At 43.3% G+C, this 16,748-nt stretch overlaps 1 protein-coding gene across 1 annotated transcript; it reads right to left on the bottom strand.

Moving 5' to 3' along the window:
- Positions 1-3,704: 3,704 nt before the first annotated feature.
- Positions 3,705-16,297, bottom strand: igfbp5b (insulin-like growth factor binding protein 5b). The gene is made up of 4 exons (XM_085384307.1): positions 15,603-16,297; positions 7,695-7,903; positions 7,471-7,590; positions 3,705-6,818 (listed from the first exon to the last, which is right to left on the bottom strand). The coding sequence occupies exons 1-4, from the start codon at positions 15,934-15,936 to the stop codon at positions 6,681-6,683; spliced, it is 801 nt and encodes a 266-aa protein (XP_085240433.1). The 5' UTR covers positions 15,937-16,297; the 3' UTR covers positions 3,705-6,680.
- Between the last annotated feature and the right edge of the window lie 451 nt (positions 16,298-16,748).

Below are 16,748 nucleotides of genomic sequence, written 5' to 3'. Positions count from 1 at the left end.
CCTCTCCCTCTTTTTTTCTTGCTTCCCATGCATTTGCACGCAACTGTTGCATGCAATAATAATAATGGGTCTTCAGGTTTTTAAAAAAAAAAAACTTTACGTAAACATAACAATCTAATATCAGGCAGAAGAGTCATCCGGCTCTTATCATCTCTGTAATCTGAATGTCAAATAAAAAAGTGTTTGATTAAAAAATACACCTATTTTTTTACCTTACTGGTAGCAAGTTGCCACACACAAGTTAGGCGATTTAGTTAGTGCTGGTTTATTTACACATGTGCTCAGCTTATAGCAGTTTGTCTTTTCAGACGTCATCCAATGTTACCCTGGTAATCCGTGTTCTAGCTTCTCCACATACACACACTGCGGTCCCTGCATGTTACTGTGTAAAATAGGAGAATCATGATTAGATGATGGCTGACAGATGTACCAGCCAGCCTCTCCTGGTGCTGCCCCTGAACCCTCTGCTCCACCCCTCCCCTGCAGCTGAGCCAAAACCCCACCCCACTGCTATACTACCGTTACAGTGAACCGTGCAGTCTTCAAGAGACAAATAGGTAAGTTTTGCCTTTTGCATTCTGTGTTTTGTCCTGGTTATTGCCAATTGTTTCTCCATGCTCCTCTTTCTGTCTTCTGTTTCCACTCCCTCACTAACCAGTCGTAGAAGATTTCTGCCCATCCATGAGGTCTGGTTCTGATGGAAGTCTTTTCCTGTATAAAGGGAGTTTGTTCTCCCCACCAACACCAAGCACTTATTCTCTCTATAACATTGTAGGGTTTTTTGCTTTATGATATAAATAACTCTAGACAACTCTTTTTGTGACTTGGTACTATAAACTGAACAATATAATAGAAACGACTTGAACTTCATAGTAACCCCATTCTACCACCCTCAGCTGTAAGTGACCTGGAGCAGTGCTTGTAACATTATGTACTGTAAGTTGGCATTACTGCTGCTAAACAGCCAAAATAATTCTATACACTTTCTTCCGGGCAAAAAAGTGTTTTAATGTAATCAGATAAATACCCAAACTCAAATAAAATGGCCTGCATTTGGCCTGCATTTGTATAGCGCTTTTCTAGTCCCTAAGGACCCCAAAGTGCTTCACACTACATTCAGTCATTCACCCATTCACACACACATTCACACACTGGTGATGGCAAGCTACGTTGTAGCCACAGCTGCCCTGGGGCGCACTGACAGAGGCGAGGCTGCCGGACACTGGCGCCACCGGGCCCTCTGGCCACCACCAGTAGGCAAACATGGGGTTAGTATCTTGCCCAAGGATATTTGACATGCAGCCAGGAGGCAGCCTGGGATCGAACCACCGACCTTCTGATTAGTGGCTGACCTGCTCTGCCACCTGAGCTACAGCCACCCCAAAAATAAAACAATGCTATGACTTTTGTTTTTTTACATGAAAGCTGAGTTTGCTCATAAATGGATTCTGGTAATGCGTGTTGATTGGTCAGTTAAGGATTTGTGATAAAGTGCCCTTTCTTGATGGTACCAAGTTCCAGGTAAAAATTAATTTGCTTCTTAAGTTAAACTAGAAACTGTATGCTTGTGTAAGAAACCGTTTATTGTTGTGATTGAAAGTAACTGCTGTCAGAGAAAATCAAAAATACCTAGACCATGGAGCCCCCAATCTCATTCGCTGTCTCATTTAAAACTTTTGTTGATGAAATTTCACAGATTCGCTCTGATTCCTTTTAAAAACAATTGTTTAAAATATAAAACTTCATTCAGTTGTTAGAATGATGCAGATTACGTTTTTATATTGCTGGAATCTCCCATAATATTGAGAACGTCTACTAGACTGCACCGTAAGGTTCTCTTTCTTGGCTTGAAGGACGTCAAATCTTAATCTCTAAATATGGTTTACTTAACACACATTTGTGGGTCTCACTGTCACATCCGATCCACGATGAACAACCCACCATTTGGGATTCTAGGTCTTAGTCCATTTGGGATGAAAGGGCTTGGATGAAAACTAGAAAACTAGCAGACACTTGTCTGCCGTCTTCTACCACCAGCACTGGCGGATTCTATCACTAAGTCATGTGATTTACTCCCAACTGCCGTACTTTCTTTCAAATCTCCTTTCATCTCCATCTCAGTGATGACAAGAACCACTATTACCTCTTAAAGAGATAGTATTATACAAGAGCACAAGCAGTGATTTGAAGAGATCCTAAATACGTAGTGTAAACATCTGCATGCCATTTGTAAGCTTATGTCTTTAAATGTCCCATCATCCTGTCTAAAAGTCACATTTAATGAAGTGAGCCACAGGCAACGCAATGCACAAGCAACTAAAAGCATCTCCAAAGCTTTTTGCTTGGGATTTTTCAGCACTGACCATTTGTTTAATTGTATAATTGAAATACAGTACAGAAAAGTATCCCACCTTAGGTCTCGCATGGGCAGAAAAGTGCACAGCACAGCAGTTTGACTGGATTTGGGATGCAGTGAGGTGCGTGAGTTGATGTTAGATGTAGACGTCCAACGTTGTTGGCCTAATTATCTAATAAAAGGGGCATAAATGCTTTGAAGTCCTAAGTGCAGTTGTCAGTTTCTTTGAAGGCAAATAGTAATTGTCATGTACACTACCTCACAAATCAAATCTTCTACACATGTTTCCTCCTCCCTGAAGTCAAAGCATGCGCTGCCCCTGGTCCACACACACACACACACACACACACACACACACACACACACACACACACACACACACACACACACACACACACACACACACACACACACACTCATGGAAACATACCACAACAACCTTTACAGCACCCTTGATCTGCTAGCTACACAGGAACTCCTGGATCCTTCTACCCTTTCATGCCCTGCTTCAGTCACCCACATCTGGAGTCAGTCAAAGTCTTGAGGTCCCCAGGGAAAGATTTTGGTGGCCCCCTAAAAAAAGAAAAGTCCTATTCTGTCACTTCCTTAAAGCCACAAGAGAATAAAAATGACCAGACACCCATCTTCAGAGATGCATGCACATGTCCTTAGAGCCCTTTAATGTTTAACTGAAAGCCAACAGCTAATCAGAAACTGGCATCTGTGCTCTTTGAGTGCATTTATATCATGTTTTTCAAAAGATGGTTGTGACAAACACCTGGATGGTGAAACTGCTTCACATTTAGTATCCACAGAAAATACTTTCAAAGATTACCATATTGTTTCCATATCTTCCATATGCACGCAACTGGATATATACGTCTGTGTAAAGAGGTGTGTCACAGGGAGCGCATTCTTCCTTTAAGTGCTGATAAAGGCAGGTTTTCCATAACATGATTAAGTCTCCTTCAGGCTACAGATCTCTTCTTCCCAGTCATTTGAATAGTGAGCCGGCCCCTGTAGATGTTATCCCCCCCGAAGTTCAAACTCATGTTAAATGACTTCCTTCTTCCGGTGCAATCTTTTTGACTATGGTGTTGAAAACCAGGTGACTTGCCTTCAGGCGAGGCTTTATAAAGTCACATCCTGCATGCTGGATGAGATCCTGTAGTGTAGCCTGGGTGTCTCAGACTTATGTCTAAGAGGTTTAACAGTTCGTGCCTCAGAGATTAGTTAGTGCTTACAATCAGGAAGATTCCCGCTCAAACTGTATGTTTCAAGCCAGTTTAGCAGCTACTTACTCCCCTTAAAGATGCAGTACTAGAAATGAAAGCTTCACGCAGAATGCTTAAATGAATACATAACTTTATTTAAATAAATGCTTTGTCATAACAAAAACAGACAAAGGTTAAAAGAGTACATAAATTACAAGTTGAATAAATATTACACAGTGATATTCACTTTAATAATTTGAGCTTTTTTGTCTTTTTTTTCTTATTTGTCTTATGTAGCTCCAAATACTGACCATTTTATTTCCTGCTATCCTCCTGCCACCGATGGGTCGATTTCACAAGCCAGTGAACACCAAATTATGAAACCCAATTGTATCGTCGCATTACATCCAAAAAGTGTTATGTATTCAGAAATAAAAGCTGTACTGTAGTTACTGTACTACTGAAGTATGTGAATTGAAATTCAAACCAAGTAGGAGATATGAAACCTGAGGAAGCTGCTACTCGCAAACAGGAATCCTGAATTCCAACCTGCAATTGAAATGAAAGAGATAACTGGAACGCTGATATTTGCCAAGTTCCAATTTCAGATATTTAAACTGATTGCAGTATTTCATTCCTCGGATTTCCACGACTCCCAGTTATTGTCCTGCTAACTGTATCTAATGTCATGCAATTGGTGACCCCACATCGGGGAAGTGGCTAGGCCCTGATCATGACCACTGCCCATGGCGCTCGCTCTCCCTCTTCTCTGTCTCCTCTGTCTCTATCTCAGCTGTCATCTCTGTGCAATAGGCCATGAAAACATCTCTAGCTGTGTTACTTTCAATCTACTTTTCCCTAAAAGATGCTGCTGTATTGGAGGTCCCAGGCATGGGCTTCACAGCCCCTGTCAACAAATATTACCTCAAAGCACCACCTCTGAAAGGTAAGCACAAGATAACACAACATTTAGCTTTTTTTACTTTTTGTTGTTCTTGCTGTTAAACTAACTTCATGATACCACATCTCAGGATGTTGCCGTGTGTCAATATCAATAGTGAGTAACTGAAATAAGTGCAAGCTGCTTATTTTCGAAAGTGGTAGCGGGGATTTGGTGTTGGAAGTGGGGCAAGGAGCCTTGACAATGTATTCCCAACTGGAAGCCATTTAGGATGCACACATCTGCAGAAGCATTAAAAAAAGCCCTAAAACACGATTTACCTCCGAACATCCTTTGGCTTCCCCTCTCTGGCAATCATATACATTGGCATTCACATGAAGAAGCATGAATCTTAGCTTATTGGTTGTCAAAGAGAAGAAGGAGGTTTAACGGACTGCAGTTCCTCACACATCATTTTTGTCCAGAACTACCCCCAGGCGGAGATTACAAATGGATTTGCAACATATTATCGACACCATTTCAAAGGACCTACCACATTCACTGTTCTTCTCTTAATCAGAACCTCTATTGTCATATCAAGTATCTGAAAATTGCCCCGCATGATATCCATGTCACTTTCACGTCAGTATTTAAATGTCTTTGCATATAGGAAGGCACTGTGACTTGCACACAGAGAGAGCGACTCTATTAAAGACCCTGTTATAACCTGTAACCTTTTTGTTTGGATCATGCCCCACTCAGATAAAGGTAGATAACCTCCGCATGGAGGCGTGTAAGCAGAAGGATTTCAGATTGTTAGCTTTTTTGACTTCCCTGTAGTTGACCTACAAGAATCCTTTGAAATTCTTTACAGGCTATTTTTCCCCCCAAGCACAATTACATTGTTCTCATACTTTGTTTCTACAGGAAAAACAAACATTCAGTAACTATATTTAAAAGTAATGTAATACACCATGGTTACACTGTAGTAGCAGTACTGAGGGGGAACCACTTGATAAAGAAACATGGCTCAAAAGTGGGTGGTCTTTACTTCACTGAAGGCAAAGAAAACAGCACAAACAAAACCATACAAAACTACACTTCACACAAATGGATCAGAGAAGCGGCCGGCCCGACTGGGAAGCTGGATTGCATGCACTCATGATCGGAGTCAGACTTGAGTCAGACTTAAGCTGAAAACGTTTAGTTCACCAGTAGAGCCAGCGGTGCTCTCTAAGCTCTGTGTCGCCCTGCATGGCAATGTCTGTTCAAATAGGCACAGTTGGCATATCAGGCTAGCTACATTGTCAAAGAGCCACATACATAGATTCATCTGTGATGGTCTACTTGCTTTTTTTTGTTTTTGTTTTTTTACGCTTTTACATTAAGAGAAGGCCAGTCCCGATACCACTTCAAGCTCTAGCAATACTTGTGACAAAATCAGAAAAAAAAACCAAAAAGAAAAAGGAAAAAAAAGGACATTCTTTTTTGTAATAGGCTCACTCCGTCATATACCAACATACATACCACACATTCAAACTGTACACATGCACGCGTCCATGCACGCATCATTTTGTGATTTTTTTTTTTTTTTACACATATCCAAGCAGGTTCCCCTATTCATAAGTGCTCTGACAGAACCCAGATAGAGTCAACTGTTACAGCATATCCCTATCTCTTCTTTGTTTTTTTCTTTTGGAGAACAGATAAAAACAAATTACTCTGGCCAATCGTCAGCTCCACAGTGGCATCATGTTCCATGGCCTAAAACTGATCTGTTTTCAATCAATAAGCCTGATGCTGTTTCTCTCTTTTTCTTCTTTACAATTGTTTTAATTTCACCTCACACAAACCCACAGCTTCTATAAAAATATATCCATTAGTTGCATATATTTTCATGGATCTGCAGCCAAGGGACCAGGCTCATAGAAGGGCGGTCCCGTGATCATAATAGTCAAAGGATCTAGTAAATCTTCTGGGACTTTCACCCTCATTTAGAGAAGAGTGCTTGGTCAACTGAAAAGAAAGGAAAAAAAATACAGGTGTCTTTTTTCAGCCTGTTGTTTTGCGATTGGATTTTTTTTTCTTCTTTTTTTAAGTTGAAAAAACAAATCTTGAAGTGAACGTAGGGCGGAGCATACAGGTGTGATTCAGAGAGGAGGCGTGGGCCCTGGGTCACGTGGTGGTTAAGGGTTGGGGGATGGGGGAGGTCAAAATGGCCCTCCCAGTTTCACTCATTGTTATTGCTGCTGCTCTCCAGGTCTTTACACTGAATATCACCTCCGCTGTAGTCTGTGCCGGGGAGCTGAACACCGTACTTGTCAACACACCAGCAGATGCCTCGTTTGCGGCCACGAGATGGCTTGCACTGTGGAGAAGAAAACAGTGAGTTAATCCAGCAAGGTCCCATGTTAAAAGGCCTACATTTAAATGAGCTATTTTCCAACTATGTGATAACCACAAAGTGGGGATTTTTCTTAGTAACTCTGAATTATGGGGGAGAATTATATTTTAGCAAGGATAAACTACATTTTTAGAGCTAGGGCTGCCTTGAGTTATTGGTGAATGATAGTTAGCTCTCTGCTAGCTTCCAGCACTGCTAATTGGAGTCACTGTATTTGACTTCTTTGGTTTAGGATGTTCATGTCCTTTGGAGCATTTTTGATGTTGTTCCATTTGAGAGGTCTGTGCACTGCTTTTTGTAAGTGAACTATTTGTTAGTTATTTAGCTCTAATTAACAGACATCTGTGTCTGTGTGGTAGAATGATGCAGTATTTGGAGGCAGCTTGCTAACCTGAACTTACCACTATCATCATAACAATGTTTATTTGCATTTCCTGGAGTGAATTCTCAAAGGGCTAAAGCTAACAGCTAGCAAGCAAGCCCACTGATTGCTGTCATTCCACTGAAATAACTATGTTTAATAACAATGAAATTATGCAGTTTATTGTTATGTTGGTCAAATGCTTGCTCAAAGGGTGGTGTGAGGCTATATAAGGTTTAAAGAATCAAGGCTCACCTGTTTGCGTTTGAAGAATCCTTTTCTGTCACAGTTGGGAAGGTACAAAGACAGTGCCATTACACGAGAAGTATCCTTCATTCCCTGAATGATCCCGTCCAGTTTTCTCCTGCATGGACCCTTTAGAGAAATGCAGCACGGGATTATTAACCAAACAACTACCAGTTGTATACTGAGATATACACCGCAAAAACCACATGAAACTTTGCACATGGAATACTTACAAATTCAGGCTCATGCTTGTCAATGGGCAGAGGAGAGTAATCAATGGTTGAGCCAATGATGCGCTGCTTGCCTTGCTTCCTCTTCTGCTCCTTGCGCACTGCAAGGACTTTTTTGCTGTTCACAATCTCTTTGGGATAGAGTGGTGGTGGTCTAACCCCGCCTGTACTCTGTGTGGTTCTGGTGTCCTCGTGTTCTCGGGACTCGCGATCTGCACCACAAAAAACAGCAACAACAGAAAGAGGTTACTTTTTTTTTAAATTACATTTTTATGCGCATCCAGCAAGTGTAACTGGAATTCTCTTAAGTTAAAGTGCCTTGATGCATGCTCAATCATTCAGGTAAGGAAATCCCAAAAAGCTGATTCTGTTCATCTGGACGTAGCATAATGTGCTCGTCTCTTACGTTAAAGTTCAGAGAAGTAAGAAAATTTTGGGAGCCCAGTGGTAGCATTATTATTACTGGATTTTTTAGTTAAAGAATCAGAGAAATCTATTTTCAAATATAAAAATAAACTCTTTTAAATGCCTAATTTAGCTTTTATATGCTATACACAGTGAGCAAGAGAAAGAGAAGCAACTAAGTGTCAAACAAAGTTCCTTCTCACTTTTATCTCGTACTCATTTCTCATATCATTTCATGGTAGTTGTTTTGACTGGAACTTTAAACATTTCTGTGAAGGTAATGTCCTATCAAATGACATTAATAACATATTAATGTACAATATTAACAGTGACATGAGATTTGTTTTTGCAATGTTTAACAAACGGAAAAAAAATCTTAGTTTAGGATGTTATTTTGCATTATTGTATAGTCATCTGCATAAATGATAAATCATGCCTGTCAGTCCTTTCCACATACAAACAATAACAGGTGGGTGCTTTTCCAAGGGTTTGTGCCAACTGTTGTTTAACATTTGTGTAGGGAGGAGAGAAGGCTGCAGCTCTGGCCAACAGCTGATGAACTCCTACTGGTAAGAGCTTAGTTTTAAATCATCTTTTCTCACCCAACCCCACTTATCAAAGGCCCTTTGCTCTATTTATAACTGGAAAAGTTTGAAATCCTGCATTCATGTTTGAGCTCAGGGCTATCTGTGAGGGAAAAAGACACAAAATATGTAGAAAAATATGCACAACATTTTTGCTCAACAGTCTACCAACAACACATCCTCTCATAAGTTTAAAAGTGAGACATGCCGGTCTTCACACATGAATCCAGACACACTGATATTTATGAGCATAAAGAGCTCTACTAATTGGGAAGCCTGGATCACGTGTTGCATGGAAAAAACTGCTAACATGTTATCTGGGCTAAACTGCAACCGGGCCTGAGGCCCCTGTGTGTAGTAACTTTATAGCGACGTGTCCCACATTAAACTGATTCAAATGTCAAGCTCAGGAAAATCCAGTTGCACCACGGAATCATATAAATGCTTGTACATTTGTGTCACACTGTATGCACTCCTTAGATGTAATTCCAGCTCCCCCAGGGGGCACTGTAGTCTCAGAGATCTGAAAGTCCCTTCTGACAGGATATTTACAGGTTGAGGTCCTTTATCCTTAACCCAAACCCTCCCCTCCCCCTATTCCTATCTTTGGGGCTCAGCCTCTTAAGCCTGGACCCCCAGCCAGAGGTTCTTTGAGGCCACAGAAACAAGCCTTCCACTTCCCCCCTCTTGGCTTAGCTGTACCATAAGTACTGAGTTATTGTGGGGACTTTGCCAGGCCCCAAATGGCTGAAGCCATGGTGCCAGTGGATGACCCTGGTTATATTTATCTGACAAGGAAACCCGCCGTGGTGCACGAGGCCAGGCGCACTGAACCAAAGAGGAATGTTGGCTGCAAACTATATGGCCAACTGCTGCTGGAAGACAAATCAACTTCCATACATGAATATGTTACTTATGAATATAACAATATGTTAGAAATGTGACAAGTTGCATGACTCTGACTGGCCTCTTGGTAGAGAGCCAGCCTGGAGAAAGGCGCTGAGACGTAACAAGGATACGAGCTCAGAGAAACTGATGTTCAAAGAGCCTGACACAGCATGAGTGTCTGGGAGTCTTTGGGAGGGGAGGGGGAGGTGGGGGCTGGAGGCAGGGTGATTACCAGAATTGGGTCTTTGGCTTCTGCGCTGCACTGCCGTCTCTTTGAAATTAATCTCGCAACCCATGACTTGGCAGGCCTCAGTTTGTGTTTAGATATGTCCTTGTGTCTCCCCGCTCAGACTAAGGGGCTATTGCGTGCTATAAATAAACACGTCAAACAAGCATTCTCATGTACACCGTGCATGTGACCACTTTGGAAAACCTTTTTATTTCTGCTGTACAGTCTAATACTTTCTCAGGGCGCTTGATTAAAATGCCACATATCTGGCAATAAAATATCCTGGTGAAAATAAACGTTCTCTGTCGGTCGCTTTGAGAACATGCCTGTCTGAAGAGAATACGGTTAACAATGCGGGACAGATGAAGGTTTCCAAAAAATTCATGCAGCTTTCGAAAAGACAATGGTGCCTGACTTCCATGCTTGCGCTGAAAAAAAAAAAAAAATCACAAAAATCACAAAAATTCATCTTTTCTGATGTGGCCTCTTAGGCTCTGCCACAAAAACTCAGTTTTTCCATGCTAAGGGTACCCAGCTTGTAAAGGAGTCTTAGAGGGTCTGTGTTTAACTCCTGAAACTCGGCCAAGATGCTGGACGGGGGCCAAGTGAGCCAAGTCATGTGCATCTCTTCCATTCAGCCGAGCCCAAAGCCGTGCTGCTATCGCTTCTCCCTCTGCTCGAGCTAAAGATTTCATTAGGGCAAGAGGAGTGGAGTAGCCAAAGGAGGTGCACCTGATACTCCTCTGTTTAAAAATTAACATCTGCACACAATTATGCTTCATGAATATCCCAAGTTTCTTATGGGCACAAGTCCAAGAATGAAAGATAAGCTGCCCCTTCTTTTGATTTTTCTCTCCACTGGGTCTTTAAGACTGTAACAACATCGTTTAGAGAAAAAAACAAAACAGGACAATGGATTCTCCCACCTTCCATTGGATTTCCCAACATTACACCACGTTTGTTACGTCTTGCCTTTGATAACGTCAGTCTGTGCCCTGCATCTGAAATTACATCTTTACAAGATGTAAGAGAGCGGTGAATAGAGGTGCTGTCTAATCTCATCTGGGGGTAGGACAAGATAATTGTGGGGATAAATGAGCCTAAGGGCATCTGTTATATAAAGCACAACGTTAGTAAGCCATCCCTCTGTGTCACACTGCCTCCGCTACTTAATATTTGAAAGCAAGGGCACGGCCCAATAACCCTGCAGTTTCTAGAGCAGCAAAGGAGGTGTGAACAAGCCAAGAGGGATTGTGGGAGTCGCTAAGGAGTGTGTGCAGCAGCATAAAAGTTATCTGATGAGAAAAGGAAATGGGTCCAAATTATGGCAGAGCTCTTTTATGGCAAAAGAGTTTTCAGATAAAATGAAGAGTTTGTTTCAGTGGCAAAAAGTAATGAAATGGCACGAACAGCCATTTGAGTTTTCATTAAGAGATTTTGATCCAAACAGGCCAACAAGATATATCCTCTGCACATTACATGACAGATGCGCAGTGGTTTCCTGAGAAGGATTAAGAGACCGATGACTGAAAAAGGCTCACTTCCAAACCAGCTGGAACAGTGAGAAAATCTGGACTTTATCAAATATTCTGTCCAGGTTTTTTTTTTTTTTTTTTTTTTTTTTTACCACAAGTGCAAGTGAATTATGTTTTGACCTGCATGTCCTGTTGTTTCACTGGGATTTCTGTTGTTCGGCCTTGTGCACGCTCTCAATCAGCTTCTGAATATGCAGGAAATAACACTTCCCATGGTATTGTGCACGCAGAATATGTTCATTGCAATCAAAAAGTTTCCTGCTTTTCTGAATGCATGGTATAAATAGCAGCAAGAACAATTCAAGGATTATAAATTGCAAAACAGGGCCTATGAGAGGATGCAAAAGCTTTCAAAGAAGGAAATGCTGCTATAGGTAAGCAAACTTCCTGACCTGTTTACAGTTTCCGTGATGCTAAACGTTCAGTTTTATGTTGCAGAGCGTTCGAAAAGTAAATTATTAGAGTAAGGCGCATGGCTGCTCTACTCTACATTGCTAATTTTGGTCTGAGGTCTCATCCCATATCTGAATTTGGTTTTCAACAAGCCACATGGACAGACGCAACCTCTTTTTGGGTCACCATTACCACAACACAATTGCTGGGTGTGACGACGTTCTGACTCCCCAGTGGCAGAAGAAGCTATTTTGGCGAGCATCAAGCGCTGTAGAGTGGATGTACTGTATAGGGAGAACGAGGGGAGGAAAAGAAGTCCACAGTGGATGAGAAGCTAGCTGCTTCTTCAAATCAAAACTGAGAATCAGTCTTCGTACAGTTTAAAGAAATCACTACATGGCCGTTTAGGAGAATGGAGCCAAACTTTTTAGAAGTTTGTTGTACTGCTCACTTTAAATAGTCCTCTATAAGGACAATAATATAATTATTGGTCTAGAATGTAACCAGGTTGGAGTGGAGTGAGATTACAATATCCAAATCAGGCCTAAACACATGTGACATCATCATAAAATCCTGCACTACAGTGAGAGTTGATTTCTTTCACAACTGTTGCCACCGGCAGATTAGGTGTCAGTGACCGGTAAGCTGTACAAATACCACTGTAAAATTTTATTGGAAGAATTCAAGCAAGCATGCCAAAGAGGGTATTTGCTTGCCAGCAACAACTCCAGTGGTGTTGACTCTCATTCTGTACCTGGAAAAAAAAAACTCAGTAGTATCAGTGTCTCATCCGAGAAATCACTTCGCTATCTTTTGCCACGAATTGCAAGCTTTTCAAGTGGTCATGTGATATCTTTGGAAAATGATCTTTCCAATAACTCTGCCTAGCACACGAGCTGCAGCATGGTAAGCTTTCACTGCACTGTCTCAGATGTTCAAGGTGAGATGGATGGAGAGCCGCATACAGTCTTTCCTTTGCCTGTCATGAAGCCGTGAGGCAGCTGGAGTCACTCGTGACCGGAGATATATCTAACGTGGCATGCCTTTATGCAACGTACATATTAGACAGAGTACGGTGGCTGGTTGTCTACAGTTGGAGAGAGTCAGCGTTTGCATCATTTTCTCAGCTACAGCCGAATAACCCGCCGTGCCAGGGACGATGTGAACGTGGAAAAAGCAGATGGTAATGCTCATGAATTGAATAGCATTCTAAAATTATGCGACAACAAGTGTCACCGAGGCTGAAACTGTCTGGCAGCGGCTGAAAACTGCATCTACACACACATTAAGGACCCGGGCAAATGTAAAAGTATTAAAGTTGTCAGTAAAGGCAGCAGGTTTTCTGTTGCTAGGCTAATAAGGAGCATAGTATTTCTGTCCATGTGTAAGAAGAGTATTCTGGTTTTGGAACCACTCCCTAATCATCTTTTGTTTCTTGGCAAAGAGCAATCTGTTAAAACATAAGGCCTTTTCAGAAGCTTGAAGGACGGGAGGCGTGCTGCCATGATGTCATATCTGTTGGCAAGCTTTCTGGGGTCTGATTCACTCACAGGGGGCTAACAAAGTCTAAGTGCCCCGGGAGCACATACCACCTCCTGTGCCTTACAATCCAAGCCACTCCTGGGATCACAGTGCAAGAGCAAAACATGAATTAATGCACTGCTGGGACATGAACCCAGATGCAGAGTGATGGCCAGGATTCTTGTTCTTTAAAAGGGAGGGGGGAGTGGGGGACTAGAGGATAGCAAAGATTCCTCCCCGCCATTGTTTGACTGTCCCAGTCAGTATTTAGTGGGCCGCAGCTCTCGTGGCCTCACGAGTGCGGTGGACACTTGAGCTCCTCCTCTCTGTGTCTCTGTGTTTGCCTTGCTCAGCTGGTACAGCGCGCAGACAGCTGCAACCCCACACGACAGGAAACCAGAAGCTCACCTCATGAGCTCCCGTCCGCAGAGCTGTTTGACAGAAGGCCCTTCAGAGGAAAGAGCGTGCCGGAGGCATTCTGCTGAATCATTGCGCTGTGACTGAGAGCCCTGCAATGAATGCACCGCCCGGGGCAGGAAAAGATGCTCCGGTTACCTCCGTGGACCAACACAGAAGCCAGGTTCTGCTTGTGTGTGTGTGTGTGTGTGTGTGTGTGTGTGTGTGTGTGTGTGTGTGTGTGTGTGTGTGTGTGTGTGTGTGTGTGTGTGTGTGTGCGTGCGTGTGTGTGTCGGCGCAAACCAAAGTGAGACAAAACTGCCTGAGGTGTCATCACATGCAATACACACCCAGAGACCCACACAGCCCCACCCAAGTATATGTGGCAGCAAATACACACAAACTTGGAAAACAAACACAAAAGACTACATCATTTCACATACTGACTGAAGCTTTACCAAACCTGTGATTGCCTGAGTGTTTTGTAACGGCAGTCATAGCTGGACCCATAGAAGAGAGATGAGGGGTTGCTCACAGGGTGGACATAACCTCATGACTCCATCAATAGTATAAATGAGCCCAGTCGAAGCCTATTTTACAGAGTGAGGCTTGTAGCCAAAACCTTTGTGGTTTCCACCTACTTATCTAGTTGTTGACAAGCTGCTAAAACTCTGAGTGAAGGTGGACCTGTCTGCTTCCCTCAGAAATATCTGAAATCATTCAAGACTGTTGGCCCAGCTCTCCTTCTCCCTCTCTCGCTCTCTCTCTCTCTCTTTCTGTCTATATCGGTCTTTCTCTCTTTTCTCTCACGCACACAGATTTAGTGGTAATCCGACTCGAAACACCACCCATAGGGATAGCCTGCAGCCCCAAATCTGCCTAAATTCTGCTTTAAAGAGATCCAAAGTTTATAGAGTGGCAGCTCATTTTGTCTCATACAGTAGAAGCCTTCGATCGATTTCACAGTTTAAGCAGTTGGACGGGAAAGGCGAAAAACAGAGAACAGCTCTGGCGTGTGGATGGAAAATCGAGGGCTTTGACAGACACTTGTTAGAGCTGGATGTTAAAGGAGGCTGAAGCATGAACCCTATTTTCATCTGAATATTACTTGCATAGAATAAACCAACATTCAGTCCACGGCCACCTTTCGTGCGTGCGTCAAGAGACGCGTAAAACTGTTTCAAAAAGACTGTAAACCTGTAAATATTTTAAAGCGGGGACTGTCTGGATCATTGTCAACCACTTTCGGGTTTCGCTAAACCGCAGTCTGACAGCCACTGCCCCGTACTGCAGGCGCAGCTCAGCCGGGACACGCCATGTGCGTTCACCACAGCTAAGAGTCGATCCCGCAGCAGATTAACCGGCACCGGGCGACACGAGCGGAGTGTTTGTTCACGCCGTGTTATTATTGTGGAGATTCAGCCCTTTAAAACTTCTGTGCTACAGCTAGATGCTCAGCCTGACACCAGAAGGAGCATGTGTGATCTGCGCAGAGAGCCGGAATGAGCTCCTACAGTCAGTTGATTCAAAGCGGTGGATAAAAGTTAATCAGATGCCACCTCAAACCATATGTCAAACAAACGCGCCGGTACCGGCTGCTCGCGCTCCAGGGCTCTGCGCTTCTTTTGCATGGCAGAGAACTATTTCGGGTGGTCTAAGTGAGGAGGGAAGAACTTGGGAAAAGGGGTTGAATTTCATTTAAGAGGGAGATTTTGCATTTAATAAAACAGAGCAGGCTACTGTGCTGCCTTTTGGTTGGTCCCTCAGGCTGCAGGAGCCTTTCTCAGAGTAACACACGCTGGATCCCGGCGTGGGACAAGATGTCAACAAACACTGATAAACAGAGGAGAGAGAACACCCAGGGGGTCCCGATGCAGACGAGAAGTTACATTTCTCACACATTTTAAACCCATGTTCGCTCTCAAGCATGCATTCAGTCACCCAGCAGTGAGCGTCTTACCTATGGGCGGGTGGGCAGGTTTGTATCCTTTCTCGTTGGTGCACAGTCCCCTGCCGTGGAGAAGGGCGTGCAGGGGTTTCTCCTCCCCGCTCCTCGGCAGGCAGCGGAGGCCCTGGGCGCACGTCCCGGTGTAAACGCCGCACGCCTGTCCCTCAGACAGTGCGCACGTTAGGCAGCAGCCGCAGCCCGGCTCCTTGACCAGCTGGCAGCCGACCGGCACCGGAGGACACATGGACAGCGCCTTCTGGTCACAGGGCTCGCACGGAACGTATGAGCCCAAGCACCCGGACAGCCCCAAGATAAATGTCACCAGGAGGCAAAAACTCAGAAACATTGTTGGCGGTCTCTTCAGCTATAGCTTAACCTCAATGCGAAGAGGAGGGGAAAAGTAGCTTGGTCTAATGAACACAATGCCTCAGTCAGATAATCCGATTTTTACAGTTAAAGCCAAGAGTCTTTATCCAAGAGTGTTGCTATCTATAAAAAACATTAATGGTAAGGTTTTTTCTGTGAACGCTGCAGAAGGACTTTAAAGGACCAATTAAAAGTACGTGCGCTATTTCCCCCCCCCCGAAATGTTGTCCTCTGCTGGAGCAAAGCAATTCTGCGCACAAAATCTCTTCCCCCGTCTGTTTGGACTCCGGTACTTTCTCCACCACAAGTTTCTTGAGCAGACTGATCAACTTGAGAGCAGCCTTGCCTTTTAAAAAACAGCCCAAACCCCTAACTATGAATACGCTAAACAGCAGGGAGGGGAGGCGCACTTGTTCCGCAGTTTGGCACGCGGCCAAACTTTTTTTTTTCAGGAGCAGGAGGATCGCTCTTTCACCCTGAAGGCTGAGCTGATGCCGAGGTGCAAGAGGCAAAAGGCAACAGCAGCCCTCATCAAAGCATTTCAGCTAGTCGAAACCTGTAGGCTTCTGTACTGCCTATAGATTTTTTTTTTTTTTTAAGTAGTTCACATTTGTATTCTGTAATAAATTCTCACACTAAAAAAACGAAACAGGGAGACGGATATTTCAGCTGTTGATTCTCAGAAATAAACTCTGGGGAAAACCTCACACAAGATTTTTGGCGCCAAACAAAATGGGGGAAAATACGTTTTTACGCGCAAAAATAATCCATTCTAACTTGTGAACGTTTTAT

This window comes from Rhamphochromis longiceps, linkage group LG16, assembly GCF_057381845.1.
Source record: "Rhamphochromis longiceps isolate RC_006_pf linkage group LG16, R_longiceps_female_GT1.1, whole genome shotgun sequence".
Taxonomy (NCBI): Eukaryota; Metazoa; Chordata; class Actinopteri; order Cichliformes; family Cichlidae; genus Rhamphochromis; species Rhamphochromis longiceps.
This window is presented reverse-complemented; position numbering and strand designations above follow the sequence as displayed.

Coding starts and splice junctions, on each gene's coding strand:
- igfbp5b (XM_085384307.1), bottom strand. CDS start 15,936: ATGTTTCTGAGTTTTTGCCTCCTGGTGACATTTATCTTGGGGCTGTCC. Junction 7,591..7,694: donor ACAAGCATGAGCCTGAATTT/GTAAGTATTCCA, acceptor ATTTCTCTAAAG/GGTCCATGCAGGAGAAAACT. Junction 6,819..7,470: donor GATTCTTCAAACGCAAACAG/GTGAGCCTTGAT, acceptor TCTTCTCCACAG/TGCAAGCCATCTCGTGGCCG.